At 41.0% G+C, this 17,682-nt stretch overlaps 1 protein-coding gene across 3 annotated transcripts; it reads right to left on the reverse strand.

Annotated features, from left to right (window-relative positions):
• Positions 1-583: 583 nt before the first annotated feature.
• On the reverse strand, positions 584-16,659 carry wacb (WW domain containing adaptor with coiled-coil b). Of its 3 annotated transcripts, none has more exons than XM_017702476.2 (13): positions 16,361-16,658; positions 16,063-16,096; positions 14,072-14,258; positions 13,055-13,143; positions 8,764-8,879; positions 8,569-8,678; positions 6,683-6,928; positions 5,281-5,403; positions 4,052-4,200; positions 3,701-3,801; positions 3,148-3,313; positions 2,928-3,055; positions 584-1,914 (listed from the first exon to the last, which is right to left on the reverse strand). In XM_017702476.2, exons 1-13 carry the CDS (start codon positions 16,399-16,401, stop codon positions 1,845-1,847), a joined length of 1,560 nt encoding a protein of 519 aa, XP_017557965.1. In that variant the 5' UTR covers positions 16,402-16,658; the 3' UTR covers positions 584-1,844. The 3 variants fall into 3 exon arrangements, with proteins under 3 accessions (XP_017557965.1, XP_017557964.1, XP_017557966.1); XM_017702475.2 differs by having other exon boundaries at positions 8,563-8,678; positions 16,361-16,655; XM_017702477.2 differs by lacking the exon at positions 5,281-5,403 and having other exon boundaries at positions 8,563-8,678; positions 16,361-16,659.
• Between the last annotated feature and the right edge of the window lie 1,023 nt (positions 16,660-17,682).

The following is a 17,682-nucleotide window of genomic DNA, read 5'->3' on the forward strand; positions in this document are numbered from 1 at the left end:
ACGGTTAATATTTACTGAACAACTGAATTTTTGCTCTGATAAGAATTTTCCATCTCGACAAGATCACCATACATGTGTGTTTAGCTTGAGCTTTATGTCTGCAGTCTTGAGTAAACACAGTTCCGTAAATCAGCTGCAGGTCTGGTCTGGTGCCACCATCATTTGAAAGAACGCACTGGCTGGTGAGCCACTTAAAATACACTGTAAAACAGAAGCCAGTGGATAATTAAAATCTGTCTTTGGACCTCATTTGGCCCTGGGGCTGGACTTTGGACATCCCTGGTGTACCTACGTTGGAAAAATGCCATTTTCATTTATGCAAAATTGTCAAAGAAACTAAACACAGCCGCCCCAAACGTTATCAAAATATCTGCCCTCATTAGTTAACGCCATCTTTAATAGGTGTGAAAATCTTGTGTAAATCTACATAAACCAGTACAAGTTTACTTGTTGTTATTTATCCCAATGAAAGAATTTATCTGCTTGTCTTATTCATACACACAGTCCAAATACCAAAACTAACAGCCATCTGGTGAATTACCCATTCAAAGAATCCGTCTGATGGGAATTATGCAGCGAAACGTCACTTAGTAGATATTTTTTAATTCATATATCCTTTAAGAAATATACAAAGCTAGACACTGTTCCAAGTCCCTTCTGCTCAGACTGCACTCCAGCTAGAGTACTGTTTGGCAGGCTTTCTGATGCCAAACCCCTCAGCGGAGGCACAGCGAGGTTTAACATAACCTCACCAAGCACTTACAACCTCTAAGTTGTATGCAGAACAATAAGAAGACAGATGAACAAAAACAGTTAATAATCAAGGCAGTTAGTGCAAATGGTGAAAGAATCTTGAAACATTTAGCAACCAGCTGTGTGGTGGTGGTGGTGGCTGTCAAAACTCAGGGCGTTTTTGCCCTGTACTCAAAGGGTGGTGTTTGTATACAGATGTTTGGTACTCTAGAACCAGCCATTACGTAAGCAACCACATCAAAGGAATGAAAATGTCTGCGTTCAGATGGCCAACTGAACAACTAAGAAAAAAAAAAAGGTGAGAAAATGAGGCAATTCAATTAGACTGCTCACATCATGACGAGTAACAGAGAGTGGCCATAGGAAAGTCTTTTTAGCAGGGTCAGAAAGCAGACAGCCAGGATCCTTTCTGATCCAATAAAGAGCTTTGTTTATTTAGGAGAGAGACAGCCAGTCTACTTCTCCACTGTGAACGCAAACTCAGGATTCCTTTGCGAAACAGTCAGATTTGCTGGAAAATCCTAAATGATTCTAGCTTGTGAGTGAAGCCAAAGTGACAGAACCTTCTAGTGAATCAACACATTACTCAGGCCTCTCTGGTCAAACCCTGACTGACGGTTCATTTGCCCGTTTCCTTCAGTCATTTCATTTAGCTTAAATGGACACTGGGTCAAAACATACAAACCTTTCTGTTAGACTCTTCTCTTTAGCCAGAAACTCTACCGTGTGCCCTATTAATCTGTCAGTGTTGATGGTATTTATGAGAAATGAATGATAACTGCTTTCATGATAGAGAAGTATGTACATCAAGGATACTTGAATGAAACTAAGATCTCAGGGCTTTAGGTAGCAGAGAGAGCATGACCCTTGTTTAGCTTTTTTTTTTTTTTTTTTCCTTTTTTTGGCCCCCCTAACTGGGAGAAATTCCAGTCCTGTTAAAGGGTGGTGGGGCGGGGTGGGGTGGGGTGGTGTGGGGGGGGGCAGTCCAGCCTGTAGGTCTACAGCATCTCCAAGTAGTCAGACCAAGAGCAGAGAAAAGGCAGCCAGCTGCTGGGTTCCTTCTGATGGGAAAGCACCGATGTCCCAGCTTCTCAGACCATGAAGGAATTCTGATTCTTTAGTTTCTCTAGTTCCTTGATCTGTTGTCTCAGGAAGAGTACCCTGCAGGGAGAAAGTCCTCATTTAGAATATTGCCCTTTCAAAGAGCCAAGCAAGTACATAAATAAGGAAATTTTTGAAAATCAAGTTAAATGCCTGATACCTTAAGATCTGAACAAAAAAACTAAAAAATTCTGCCCATCAAAAATCACATTTGTCTAAAAATTACAAATGAAATTACAGATCTTAAATATTTTCCATCTACTAATTTTTTATAAACTGCAGGAACACTGCATTACGGTTGGCACCATCGATAAAATCAGTAACTGATTATTTTTATAATTAATCGAGTAATCAGAGAACCCACAAAAACAAATATGTAACAAAAAAAAAAAAAAGCGTAGTTTCACTGTAAAAAGAAACAAGAAAGCCATTAAAAACTAATACTATGTGGAGAAACAATTCCAAGCGTCCATTCTGCCCTGATAACGTTAAAAAAAATAATAATAAAAAAAAAAACAGACCACTAGGAGGCCTCTTTTACATTATTATGGGATAATTGAAAACATTGCTCTCATGCAAACTAAATCACTGCCAATTCACTGCAAAGACAACCTTTAATCAATTATTTTTTTAATAATCAAGTTTAGTCAAGCAATCATGACAGCATATGCAGGGTTCATACACTTATCATTAACAAACCAAATTCCAAGACTTTGACTTAAGTATCAAAAACAAAAATATCCAGGATTAAAAGGTCAAGTACGGCAGTACTGAATATCCAAAGAAAAGTCATAAGAATCTAAACAAAATTGTAAAACATTGATGATTTTAAAATAATAACGGCTTGGAAAGACTGACAGATGTCTATGCTATGAACGTAAGGCTATAAAGGGCTGGCAGAGAATGGTAACATTTAACATCATGTATTAACAGCATCAATTAAGAGCCTGATTGTGGTGCTGAACCGCTAGCATTACCCCTGAGCAAACAGGAGCCGTCACCACCCACAGCTCTACTACTGGTAGCTAAGCCAGGACCTTATGAACCCCAGTATGTATGTTCAGAAAAGTTACCTTTGCTCTCTCAGCGTAGCCTGTATCTCACACACTCGCACTAAGGAGCGAAGTTTCTTCAGCTCTGTGCAGATCTCGGACATGTTGATGCTACCCATGTTATGGAACTCCTCGCGTAATCTTGAAGCCTGAGCGACAGAGCAAAGACACAAGCATTTCAGGGTCCTTGTATATCCTTGATCTGACCAGAAAACTGAGTGAAAAACTAACAGGGCCTCACCTGCTTCTCTATGTGATCCGTAGGCCAGCTTTGGACATGTCTGATGAGATTCTCATTGAAGTGCAGTGCCAGAGAAGGAGTGAAAGTGGTTGGAGGGCATGTAGAGGCACTGCCAACATTGGTCACCAGGCAGCCGTTTGGCCCTGAAGTTGGAGGTCCTTGACTACTGTAATGAAAGTGACCGAGAAGTGACATGAGTGTGAAATTCTGTATAAACATTTTGTTGCAACAAAGCATCTGAATCGCATTGAACAGAAAAGAAATACACTGCAATACCACCCTGACCCATAAGATGGAGCCACAACACAACAAACTGTCAGGCAAGTATTTTTCGGTCCACTCAACAGTGAAAAAAAAAATGTAGAGAATAACACTTAAAAAGGCCTGCCTGAGGTCAGAAAAAGCTAACTTTAGCAAGGCTTTTCAGGTGTTTAAAAGCTTAACGATATTGTTGAAAACACTGCTCTGCCAGGTTTTAATTAAAACCAAACGTACAGATGTTTTCATAATCTATTAACACATTTTAAAAGGCTTTGAAGCATAAGAGCATTACTTTTGCCTTTGAAGCCGTGGGTCCTCGAGTTCAGCCACTTTGTCCACGTTGCCAGACGAGTGCTGGAGAGTTGACCCCGATTTCATCACTGACTCACTAACCTGAAAGAAGAAAGACCCTTTGTTTCCATCTTAAAACAGACACTTCAACAAGCAAGCTGATGTTTTGAAACTGCTGACAGCAACAAAATATCCACATAGTTGAGAAACTAGAACAGGATCATTTAAAAATAAAGGCTCATATCACAGACTGAATAAATGACCCTTGACATGTTATGGAAAACTTTATACATATTAAAACAGCAAAATCAATGTAACACTCAGAAGCGTCAGGTTTGTGCCTGGTGTTTACTTTAGGTTGAGCAGGCACTGATCCAGCACTGTGCAGGGGTTTCTGGGTGACTGTGTTGGTCTGAGGCGTACTGACTCTGGGCGACACGTAGGACCTTGGCGATGAAGCATCTGGCGTTACTGACATAGGTGACTGCCCAGACTGTTGAGCTGAGGATTAGAAATAGAAATCAATTACAAATAATAGAATTAGAAATAATGAATCATGGAAAAAATAATGCAATGGAACAATCAAGCGTTTTGAAAATAGTGTAGGAAAAAAATATTGAAAGGCTATGGGTTTGATGGAGCCTTCATGTAGAGTAAGCACATCTACAGGCGTGCAAGCAAGTAGAGCTGCAAAATATGGACAAAATACCGTATATCAATAGTACTATTTAAATGACAATTTTCTTGTACTCTATTTTTGTCCACCGAGGTCTGCTTGTCATTAAATGCATACCAAATAGTCATAAGTAATTTGTACATGAGCTTTTCAAACTTGCCTATAGCTTTTAGAATTAAATGGGCTGTAGGTCACTGTGCCTTTAAGACTGATGTAAATGATCTCTATTGATTGGTTGTCCTGTATTGTGCCTCAATCAAAAGCAGTCTGGGCTGAAACACTCCTAATAGCAGCTTAAATGGGTGGTTAAACTGCTTAAACGGCTGTAGAGTGAATAAACGAATACATTTCTGCTGTTGAAACAAAACCTCATGTCTCCATTTGTGTTTTGTTTTTTCAGTATCTGACAATTTGAAGATATCCGTTGCCCTTTTACATTGTGTGTAATGTTCTTGATTAATGGACCAAGTAAACAGCCCTTCCATTAAAAATGACCATTTTGGAGATTGGAAGGATTTGTTCCTACAGCAGTGATACGTACGTGTATTGATTATCACTTAAAACAGAAGCTTTTTAGCAGCTTAACTTTCATATATGAATTACAGTACAATATAAAATTTAACATTTACATACAACAAACATTAACATTTTTTAAAAAAGCAAAAGAAATTTGATTTTTCATGGGGCCCTTTAGTGTTGCCATGTTACGGTGAGACATCAGTGGACATTTGTGATCTGGTTAATTGGTTAGGAATAGGTGGCTGTGTGTTTATACAGGTCACCCAAAACATAATATCTGCATGCACTACACATTAAGATGCTGCAGTTTTGCCATGTGCTTTTGGATACACATTTCTGTTACATGATGTATGAACTGTCCAGAGTGACCAGAACTGTGGGCATACCTTGAGTGGACAACTGAGCAGCTTGGGAAAGCAGAGTAGTGATGTTGAAAGCAGACGGTCCAGCAGTGAGAATTTTATGAAGCATAGACTGTAAGGAAGCTTGGGTGACAGCAGCTGTAAGGACTTGGAGAGGGAAACACATAAAAGAGAAAGAGACACACAAACACGGAGTCAAAGCTGGATTATATACTGAAAGCCATTGCAAAGACAACATGGAGCTCTACCCGAAATATAGTAAGCTGCATACTGTAACTTGTAAGAAACTGAGGTTACAGTGGAGAACTGAAGTGAGTGCATAAGATGAAGGTATTTCAATATCAAGACAAATTACATCACAGTAAGCATTTTCATTAAAAAGTGGTGTTGATAAGTCTTAAAGAGGTGTAGTCTTAGGTTTCGCCCTACTGTCAGATCACAGGTTCTAATTCTGGCAATATCAAGCGTCCAAAAGAGCATAACTAAGCTTCGGACCTAACCTAACATTTCATGAGTTAAGTGCGTTAAGAGGGGGCCATTACAACTACAAAGCAGTTCATTGCAGATGCTGAGAAAACTCATACAGACATTAAAAAAATGATCAGAATAAAAGCTGCAAGAATCCATAAAAGTTCACAAGCAGAATGAACCCAGCATACACTGGGTAACGTCATCTACTGGTAGAATGCCAGATATTAATTTAATTTAAGGCCAACTTTGTACCTCAAGCAGACACATGCTCTTCAGGGTCTAAGCAAAAGTAGAGTGTGCTTGACAAGGGCTAGAGCATGCACCCTTTGCAAGTGTGTCTCAAGATAAAGTCTGCCTATTGTCGCTCTTACAGAACAATGTCAAAATCACGCAAACTCTAAACAAGCTCTGTATAATTGCAGTGCACTGTAAAGGGTTAAAACAGCAGAAGGTTCACGAGCAGCTTGGCACAAAAAAGCCAGAAGAAGGAAACAGCTTTGGACAACAGTAGGGCTGTCACCATCAATTACATTATATTTTAATGCCTAAAACAGATGATAAACGCTGCAATTTCAATGCCTCCAAAATATATCTTAATCAAAATGGTATACTACAAAACCTTAGGGGAAACTAAAATATAGCCAAAAAATGCATTTAAATTGAAGTGTTAATCAGGCTCTGTTTCCTACTATAAAATAGAGCAGTAGATTTTAAAACGTCTATTATCCTCAAGCAATCTGCCATCCAATTGTTGATACATAAAGGAAGAAAGTTTGGATCAATCATTTTTTTTAACTGAATAATCCCAATTAACACCAATCATGACAGCCCTACACAAAAGTAGGCTTTCACTGGGGAAGTGACAGAAGCGACATATAATAAAACGGCAAAGTGCCACAAGAGATGTGCAGACAACGCCAAGTGAAATGCACAGATCACTCTTCTGAGCGCTCACCCTCATTGATTTTGGCCATATCTACGTTGGAATTGTTAATTTGCAGGGTAGCCTGTAATGCAGGCAGCAGCTGTCTAAGAAGAGCCGGGTCTTGCAGTAGAGTAGAGGCATGAGACGGGAGAGCTGGGGACACTGTGGCAGAAGTGGATGAAGTGGAAGCGCCTGAGGCGTGCAAACCACCAGAAGTACTGGAGGATGCCTGGGAGAAGCCGGAATGCACCGAAGGCTTGTCAGAAGGAGTGGGTTCTAAGGATGGAGCAGAAAAATCCTCTTAATTTCTTCACATAACAAACATGGTTTGTGCTTAAGAAGCACCATTACACACATTAGGGCTGCACAATATAGGCAAAACATTAAGACTGTGATTAGACGGTGAGAAGCCGTGCAATATATTTAAAAACCCTCATCTGGAACTGTGGACAGGATGCTCAAAGTAGACTATGGCTACACAATATGGAGATAAAACACTGTTTGATAAAGCTGGATATCGTGATGAGAAGCGATAAACTGTCATTAAAACAGTATGTCCCTTACTAACGCTAAGCTCAGACAACAGGCAAATCAGACTTGCATCTCAAACCAGATCTTTTGAGATGACTGTCCACACATATTTGTGAGTAATCAGATCAGATTCGTGTGTCCAGATATCACCAACCTATTCATATGGGCTGCTTTGGTAACGTTGTAGGTGTCAGTAACCACAGCTCTACATAGAGAGGCACCATGCTGCCCTCCAAACTCTTCAAAATTCTCTGGCAAAAGCATGAATCTACAATCACTCTGGACTTGACAGGGTTGTCATGTGTGAAATGTCTGAAATCTAAGCAGCCAGAGTGGCCAGACAAAAATCCGATTGGAACTCCATTTCAAACCACCTCTACACTGTCAGAAATAAAGGCTCTGTGCAGGTACATTTTTTGTTCGTCAATGTACAACCAACGTAAATGTACCTTCAAAAGCACAACACTGGTTTTAAGGTCCAACTGCGTACCTTAAATAAATTGTTCCAGATGAAAAGCATATGTTTTAATACAGAACAATAAAATGAAAAGCCTGGAGACAAGACTGGTGTGTGGAGTCAATACAACTTAGACAATATAGCTTCAATCGATTACGGTACAGTTATGGTCCCTGACTAAAGGTACCGAGATGTACCCTTGAGGGTACCAGACCAGCGACGAGAGGTACTGCTCCAGTGACAGTTTCATACTTTTATTTCTGAGAGAGTAAATGTGGCAGATTTCATGGGGGTTTTTGCTGCTCTGACCATCTAAATTCAATCTGACTACAATCTGGATACATCAAAGCTGGTAGTCTGAACAAGTTGGCCGCAAGTACAGACTAAAAAGAAAATAGAGAAATTAAATCTATGAATAAAATCTATGAAATGCTTGTGTCACATAAGCACATTTTTGTGCGGTTATGAACAGATTTTTCACACACAAAAAAAAAAGTAATTTCTGGTAAAACTCCTTATAGTGATGCAGGTTTGTTGTGACAGTAGTCATTATGGCTCCATATGCTTTATACACAACACTGGGCTTAGGAACAGCATTTTTACAAGCTGCCATTAAGCATAGTATGTGCTTTGTAACTGGCTCTAGGTGTGTAGTTAAACCGCTCTACATGCAGAAGACTAAAACAGAAGTTTTTAAACTTTTGCAGAAAAGCACACCTCTGTTCTAATATTAGACACAATTATAATGATAAATTTAATTGTGCAGCCCTACAGCAGGCAGTAAAAAAATCATATATTATATAATATATCTATAATAATATAGTTAGATGGTTAGATTGCTCATTTGTAACTTTCAGCAACACTAGCATTTCAAAAGCCAATACTGTTGTATCACATGAGGGCTTACACTTGCTGTACTTACTCATACCGGTGATGGCACTGGTAGTTGCAGCCTGCATGGCCTCTTGTCTGTAATCTCTATCTTTGGGAAAACTGTTGACCACAACAGCCTTAGAGGCTTCCTTCTGTCGCTGCTCCCTACACAGAGAGAAAACGTTCTGATCAGTCCAGGATTAGAGTTTGCTTGTATACATTTCTGTAATACATGACACATGGGGCTCACCTCTCCAGCCACTCCTTGGGCTTCTCCCACTGAGACACCTCTGTTCTGCAGTTGTAGTAGTACTTCTTCCCTGAAGAGCTGATGTGCTCAGACCAGTCATCAGCTGGCTCACGGGGCTAAAAAGAAACAATGAAATAAGTATAATGCATGGAAACCAAGACCACAGAGAGATAGAGCATGACATAAAACAGGAATAAAGCCATTTAGTCAGGACTTGCATGCCCAGAAGCCCACAAACTTTGTGTTGTACAGTATTGTATTGACCAAGCATGTCAAACTTCCAGGCCAAACTGCTGTAGAGATTAGCTTTTAACCTCATCTAACGCTCGGAATTCAGTTCATGAAGGCCTTGCTAATTAGCTGATGAGCTGAACCAGGTGTGTTTAATGAGGCAGCGTGCTGGAAGTCTGTCGTGTTTTGGTCTGTAAGGACTGGAGCCTGACACATGTGGTTTAAACAGTGGAATATACCATGAGACAATTTAGGCTACTGCAGAATAGCAGCCAAAATACTGTGAAATTAGCTCACTAATTTCCAACTTTTTCATTATGATTTCAATTAATCAGTTTTAATTAATCAATTAAAAGCTGTAGAGTTTTATATAAATCATTTTATTTAAAACATTCATCTTCTAAATCAGTAGGTTATAACCTGTTTTAACTGTTGTGATGCTGTTTGCTCACAGGGCTTTTCAAATGAAGCTTTGAGATGCAGCACTGGACGTCACTATTAAACACAGTCAATGTGTATAAACCTGTCAAACTGAGCCAGAACTCTGTTTGCAACTTTCCTCTTTAGCCTCTTTTTCCAGCATTCGGTAGCTGCCAAACAACATCAGCTGTTATTAAGGTAGTCAGAAATATGGATCTGATGGGCGGAATCTTCTTGTGGACCACGTAAGCTCACATTTTCTGAAAAAAATCCTGTATTCGGTGACCTCAAATGCTCATCCCTTCAACCAAGAGTCCAGTTTCAGTTTGGTAAATTAAAACAGAGCCGGCTGAAAAGCAGATGTTGACTCGATTAGGGTTGAGCATGGCTTACTTATACCTTTCTTATAGGTGAAATTTCTAGTGGTAAGAGGCTAAAAGTCAGTAGCACAAATATTTAGCAGCAAGCAGAGGAAGACACATTAAAACATGTTTTACTATTTTAAAAAGCTAGGCAAATCTGTAGTTTTCATGTTGAATGAGCAGCATACGCTGCCTCTTCAGATGTGAGCTAAAACTACAGCTAACAAGCACTACATTGGATACTGATGAGGACTTATCACTCGACATAGTGTACTTGGCTTCTCAGTGGACGATGTGCCAACATTTTATGTTTGTTAGGGAAATACACACTCACTGTCCATTTTATCAGCTCCACTACCATATAGGAGCACTTTGTAGTTCTACAATTATAGACTGTAGTCTGTTTGTTAGCTCCCTTTTACCCTGTTCTTCAAATGGTCAGGACCCCAACAGAACCACCACAGAGCAGGTATGATCTGAGTTGTGGGTCACTCTCAGCACTGCAGTAACACAGCAGTCCTGCTGAGGTTTTAAAAACACCTCAGTGTCTCTTCTGGACTTACAGCAGGCCGTCTACCAAAAACATCAGCCAACAGTATTCTGTGACCACTGACGAATCAACAGCAATCACTCAACATTGTGCTCTCAGATTCTTTATCCTCTAAACAGATCTTCTTCTTCTTCTTTTGGCTGCTCCCTTTAGGGGTCGCCACAGTGGACCATCTGCCTCCATCTTGCCCTATCTACTGCCTCCTCTACTTTTACACCAACCATCTCCATGTCCACCTTCACTATATCCATAAACCTTCTCTGAGGTCTACCTCTTCTCCTTCTGCCCGGCAGCTCCATCTCCAACATTCTTTGACCAATATATCCACTATTCCTCCTCAACACATGTCCAAACCATCTCAACCTGGCCTCTCTGGCTTTATCTCCAAACTGCTCCACCTTCACTGTCCCTCTGATCTGCTCATTTCTAATCTTGTCCAGCCCTGTCACTCCCAACGAAAATCTCAGCATCTTCATCTCCACCACCTCCAGCTCAGCCTCCTGTCTTTTAGACAGAGCCACAGTCTCCAAACCACACATCATAGCAGGACGCACTGCTGTCTTGTAAACCTTCCCTTTCACTCTTGCTGCTATCTTTCTGTCACACATCAGCCCTGACACCCGTCTCCACCCACTCCATCCTGCCTGCACCCTCTTCTTCACCTCTTTTCTACACTGTCCATTGCTCTGGATGGTTGACCCAAGATATTTGAAGTCATCCACCTTTACGACCTCTACTCCTTGCATCTTCACCTTTCCACCTGCCTCCCGTCTTGTCTTTTGTCTCGTCTTGTCTCTACTGACCTTCATTCCTCTCCTCTCCAGTGCAAACCTCCACCTCTCTAGATTCTCTTCCACTTGCTCTCTACTCTCACCACAGATTACAATGTCATCTGCAAACATCATGGTCCATGGAGCCTCCTGCCTGACCTCATCTGTCAACCTGTCCATCACCATTGCAAACCAGAAGGGGCTCAAAGCTGATCCCTGATGTAACCCCACCTTCACCTTGAAACCATTTGTCACTCCAACTGCACACCTCACCACTGTCTCACTATCCTCATACATGTGCTGCACCACCCTAACATACTTTTCAGCTACACCTGACTTCCTCATACAGTACCACAGTTCCTCTCTTGGCACCCTATCATATGCCTTCTCTAGATCCACAAAGACACAATGTAGCTCCTTCTGACCTTCTCTGTGCTTGCTCTTTCAAAATCAGTTATTGAAACCAAACCTGTGATGCAGTGGGTTGCACCTGTAGCCAGTTAACTACATTACCAATGCTAGCTCCAAGCACCCAAGAACACTTCTATTTCTTAATCTTTCTGTCACTTCAACACCAGTCATTCAAATCTGTGCTATCAGCCATGAGCCTTTATCCTTTAAACAGGTGTTTTTAGCATCAGTTCACTGGAATTGAGCCTGTACAGCAGTGGTGGGCACCAGCAGGCTACAGCTTAGAACACTACAGACCAATAAGTCGACTTTACTCTCGCCGTTATAAGCTTTTATGGTCTATACTTGTGATAGCAGAGCACCAGTTAGTCGAATCAAATCTGTACTGGGGTGTTTGCACCTACTAACTAAGCCAGCTAGGCGAGAGGAGCCAGCTAGCATTATCTGAGGTTAGAGCTCCAAACACCACAGAACAGGTTTAATTTCAAATGTTTGCCCCCCCCCACACCAGCTGCTGGACTAGATGGTCTGAATCAAACCTGTTCTGTGGTGAGCAGTGATGGCAGTGTGCTACCTAATCTAATTCTAGCCAGCTACTCTATCCTCTTTAGCAGCTCTGTTTAACATTCAGAAACTGTTGTTAGATTAAGCTTTGACATTTATTTAGTGGTGAATTAAAATTATACACTGCTTTCATTTATGTGGCGTCCATGTGACCAAACTGAACTTATGCGACTGTTTATTTAAAATAATTCAGGATGTGGTGGCACAACACCAAACAAACATATAGATCCAATTGGCAAACTGCTACTTCATCATGTCATTCCCCCAAACAGTTCTGTGGCCCTGAACAGAGTTAGCCTAGTTAGATATAAAGCAATGCTGAGTAACATCTGTCTTCTCTGTTATGTCCTTAACTATGTGTCCTTGGCAATGCTCACATTTAGGTACTTGTGTTTTGAAGTGGCGTACTGTAACATACATCTATACACACATACAAGTAAAACCGAAACATTTTAAAATCCCGTTAAAATACAGAAGTAACATTTCATTGCCTTGTAAATGTTACCTGAATAGTAATTTCAGTAAGGAACTACTGTCACCTCTAACAGTTATCCGAGTATTCGACTACCCATGCACATGTAAATCATAATGCCTAGACATCATGATACTCTGGGCTAGAGTTTCAATCCTGAGCTACTGCATATTTTCAGTGTATTAAACTAAAAGAACCTTTTAACAAAATTTACCGGAAATCATCTTTTCATATGATGTTAAAGTGACAAGTTTCCATACTTTTGACTCACATACGGCCCTGTATTGTAGTCCCTATTACCTCTATTTAAGTGATGGAATGCTGTATGGGAAGCTTAAGTGCTATCAAGCCAACTAACCTATAACATGATTCCTTGCCACCTACTTCTTATTATCAACATGACTGCTTTCCTCAGTTTGTTGTTGCAGCTCTACCAAAATTCAGACACTTAAAACATACAAAAAGCAAAGAAAAAAAGAAAGAAAATGACAGATGATAACAGCATGCTTACCATTTCAGAACATTTGCTAGAAAGGGAGTGAGAGTTGGCACTGTGATGGGCATGATTGAGAGAGTTCTCTTGCGGTGAAGAGCTGGTGCCTAAAACACAAAGATGTAACATTCAAATATAACTTCAACCCTTAGCTTATAATAACTACATATTTCATATAAATGTTTTACATGTTGCACTGCTGGTTTATAGGCCAGTATGTAGGCATATTTCACAGCTCAAACTGTGGAAACAGTGGTCTCATGATAGGGTGAGCCTCTTTTTCCAATGACCTACCAGTTCGGACTAATGATACACACTACCAAAAAGCTGAAGTTCCTGACTTTTTCCAGTGTTGTACCCAGTTTTTCCACTGCCCAAAGAACATATCAAGCTTCATCACAAGCCGTCATAGCAGTAAGGCTTTTTGCCATCCTTTCTAAGCTTCAGTCGGTTCCGGAGTGAAACCACCTAATCATATGAATCCCGAGGGAACAGTCAGTTGAAAAACAACAAAATACTAGCTGTGAATATAACAGCAACCGTAATCAGTGAAGTGTTTACAAGCACAGAAAACAACCCTATGCCTTTGCTTGAGCTGAACAACTGCGTCTCCCTCAGAAAGTACAGACACCACAGGATCCCAGTGACGAGGTTGTCAGAGTACGTATGTTTATGGAGTACCAGATGAGCTGTATATGGGTTAATTCTGAACTGTGCTAATTTGTTTGGAGAACATGAAACAAAACTATGTTATCATGATTGACTAGATTTGCTCAAAAAGGAACAGTGCAATGGAGTGAAAACCTTTTAGTAAACAATTTATTAAATACACTACTGCCAAACCCTAAAGAGGAGTTCCCTTCCACCGAACACTCGGAAATACAACAGCACAGACAGACAGAAATGCCAAATAAATTACTGCATCCCTGCAAACAGACTGAGCCTTCTGGGCACTGCTGCAAAATGGGACACACAAAGAATTTAAAATGAGAAAAAAACAGCTGAAAATTGCTTGATATTCTTGTTTGAGCTTACTGCTCTCCTTAGGCCGATGTATGTGGAGTGCTCTTGCATGGCCATGCCCAGAGCCATCACTCTGCTTGCTGTCGGGACTATCCGACCGGCGCAGCATTTTAGCTGGTGGAGTTTGGTCTGATGCGTTGTGGACCTTTTCATGACGGTGGTCATTTGCAGTGTGACTCTTAGACTGGTATTTGAAGGTCTGCAAAAGAAATGATAAGAGAACATGGACTTGGTGGTGGTGACAGGAGATTGAGAGAGAAGCCCAAACCAACACTTATTAAAAATAAAAATAAAATACAATTACCAGTGGCTACGAAAGCATAAAGTCAATAAAGAAATAAATAAAAAAAATACAGATAAAAGTCATCTTGTGCCATTGGTCATGGAACTTATTAGAACACATGTTTATAGGCATTGAAACAAATATGCTAGGCTCTACTCTTTCTTTTGGAATTTTTGGGTCTAAAAAAAGTGAGAAGAGCTCAGGAGCAGTCACTAAGAAAACAGAACAAACTTCAGCTCAAAAAGGGAATTAGGAACTAATTGTAAAAGGCTACCGAGAAGCTAAGTAACAAGCAGATCTCCTTCCTCACAAATACACTTTGAGTTATGATTTGAAAACACTAACAAGGAGAAAAACCTCCTTGTTTCTACACTTATTGTCCACTTCACATATCAGCTCCACTTACCATATAGGTGTGCTTTGTAGTTCTAGAGATATAGACTGTAGTCCATCTGTTAGCCACACTTTCACACTGTTCTTCAATGGTCAGGAAGCCAACAGGACCACCGAGCACACAGCAGGTACTATTTGGCTGGTGGATCATTCTCAGCACTGCAGCGGCACTGACATCATAGTGGTGTGTTAGTGTGCGTTGAACTAGTATGAGCGGATCAGACACAGCAGTGCTGCTGGATTTTTTTTTTTTTTTTTTTTTAAACACCTCAGCGGCATGGCTGTCCAGCCAACAGTGTCCTGTGGGCAGCGTCCTGTGACCACTGATGAAGGACTAGACGATGACCAACACAAACTGTGCAGCAGCAGATGAGCCACAGTCTTTACAGAGTCACTGCAGTGCTGAGAATGATCCACCATCCAAATAATACCTGCCCTGTGCTGGTCCTGACTACGGAAGAGGGCCAAAGGGGGCTAACAAAGTGTCAGAGAAACAGATGGACTACAGTCTGTAACTGTAGAACTACAAAGTGACCCTATACAGTAAGCGGAGCTGATCAAATGGACAATGAGTGTAGAAACAAGGATTTAATGTTATGGCTGATTGGTGTATCTGAGCTAAATTAAGTAGGTTCTAACCATCTCACCATTTCCAAAGCCTCGAATCATCTTTAACGACATAGCCAAGCGCAATGAACAGTCAGAATTTACGACACACATAACCACACTACATTTTAATATGGGAGATGCCTTTGAGCACAAAACAAACCCATGAACTGCTGAGCGATTAAACGTTGACCTGTGGTCGGTCTGAGGTCTGCGTAATTTTGCCAGCCGTCTTTACCTGACAACCTGCCAGGTTAGCAAGTTGCCTTTGGCCAAATATTCTCTCACTCTAGTGTAAATATATCAGTACTGCACTTAATCTAAGTGCATTAAACTGAGTAAAAAGCAGATACGTCTCCTCAGGAACACAGCTCCTCCAGGCCCGCAGTCTCTGCCTGCAAGCCCGGCCAGCTAAGCTGCGCACGGACGTTGTGCGAGCCGGTTTGCTGGCTAACACGGTCTTAAACATGAACCTGAAACCTCGCGTTATGTACACGTACACCACTAAAAGTATCACCTAAAGATTATATTTAACCCGTCTAGACTAGGTCCTCCCCGTCTAATCTAGAAAACTAGGCAATTTACGCAGGCCTTAATCTCGCTAACCTAGTTAGCTAACTAGCTTGGCCGGCTAAACCAAGCTCAGTTGCCGGTTAATACAACTAAAACCCAGTCGTTGGCAGCTAGCTAGGCTAAATGTTGGGCTGTTTTATTCCTGTACCTGGTAAGACTGATAATCCCTTCGGTCACTGCACCTGTAAGAGAAAGGAGGGAAGTTAGTGGTGGAACGGGTGGCTAACGTAGCCGGTTAGCTCGTTAACTTTTATTTGTGAGCTTGGACGCGAAGCTAATGCTAAGCTAACGCTAAGCTAAGCTAAGGCTGGCGTTCAGACGAAAGTGACAGAACCACCGCTCACTGTCTGCATGTGAAACCAGGCCGACTCCTTAGTTTAGTTACTGTAAAAGCTGAAATGGTGTGTTAAAATGTTCTAAAAGGGGCCGAAAGTGTCTTTTTTTACCCATCATCGAGTCTCGGTTGTTTCCGCGCGTACATTACCATCAACGCTTCTGCTGCGGATGTGGACGCTCGCCCGACACTGAGAAAGAAAACAAGAATTAAAAAATAAAGTGCACTACGCTTCACGACCGTTTATCCGCAGCATCGACCAGCTAAACAAACTTATTAAGATTTGCAATGCTTTTTTTTTTTGCAGTGTTTTTTGCTGTTTGCGCTTTGCTATTCTGGGGCTGAAAGCTGCCGGTCCATCCCTCCGGGGGTTCAGAGTGGCGCCCCCTAAAACAGGTTGGACAAATTTCACTCTCATTCATACAACCGTGGAGAACTGATCTAGATGCTGACTGGGTTTAGACAAGCGACAATAACCAGCTAATAAAATGATGACGTGGTGATTTTTTAATAAGGCGTGGCCACGCATTACTATTTGGCCTCAATATAGTAAACCGTGGCTTCAATTTAGCAATATGGAGCCACAATATATTAATTTGTGGCCACGCCTTATTAAAAACATAATCACCATGTCACCTTAAGGGCTCCGGAAAAAATGCTGTTACTTCTATGAAAGGTTTTGAGAGGTTTATGAGGGGTTTTCAGCTCTTATTAGAAATGATTCAAATTCATTAGAGGGAACAGCATTTTTAGAAGTATGAGATACATCCTAACATGTAAGCACTTCATTTTTCACAGTTGAATTTCAAATGACATTTCAAATCTCTAAGCTAATATACACTCACCTGCCACTTTATTAGGTACAGCTAGTAAAAGGTTGGAGAACCTTTTGCCTTCAGAACTGCTTTAATTCTTCGTGGCAGACTTTCAACAAGGTGTTGGAAACGTTCCTCAGAAATTTGGCTTGGTTATTTGAGCTCCTGTTGCCTTTCTATCATCTGGAACCAGTCTGCCCATTCTCCTCTGACCTCTCACATCAACAAGGCATTTTCGTCCACACAACTGACCGCTCACTGGATATTTCCTCTTTTTCTGACCGTTCTCTGTAAACCCTAGAGATGGTTCTGTGTGAAAATCCCAGTAGATCAGCAGTTTCTGAAATACTCAGACCAGCCCGCCTGGCACCAACAACCACGCCACGTTCAAAGTCACTTAAATCCCCTTTCTTCCCCGTTCTGATGCTCGGTCTGCACTTCAGCAAGTTGTCTTGACCACCTCTACATGCCTAAATGCATTGAGTTGTAGCTACTTGTGTTAACAAGCAATTGAACAGGTGTATCTGTAGTATAGTGGAGTAGAATATGTTTGAATTGTAGATTTTATGAGTGAAAATGTGTCATGAATATAAATAAATCAATAAAAATGTACAAGTAG

The sequence above is a fragment of the Pygocentrus nattereri genome, chromosome 19 (assembly GCF_015220715.1).
Source record: "Pygocentrus nattereri isolate fPygNat1 chromosome 19, fPygNat1.pri, whole genome shotgun sequence".
NCBI classification, from domain to species: Eukaryota; Metazoa; Chordata; class Actinopteri; order Characiformes; family Serrasalmidae; genus Pygocentrus; species Pygocentrus nattereri.

Bases quoted from the DNA above. Each gene is read 5' to 3' on its own strand.
- wacb (XM_017702475.2), bottom strand. From the start codon at position 16,401: ATGGTAATGTACGCGCGGAAACAACCGAGACTCGATGATGG. The intron at 4,201-5,280 runs GTATGCCCACAG...TCTAATCCTCAG, and splicing joins TGCTCAGTTGTCCACTCAAG to CTCAACAGTCTGGGCAGTCA. The intron at 3,056-3,147 runs GTGAGGCCCTGT...TCTGTCGCTCAG, and splicing joins CGGATCACATAGAGAAGCAG to GCTTCAAGATTACGCGAGGA.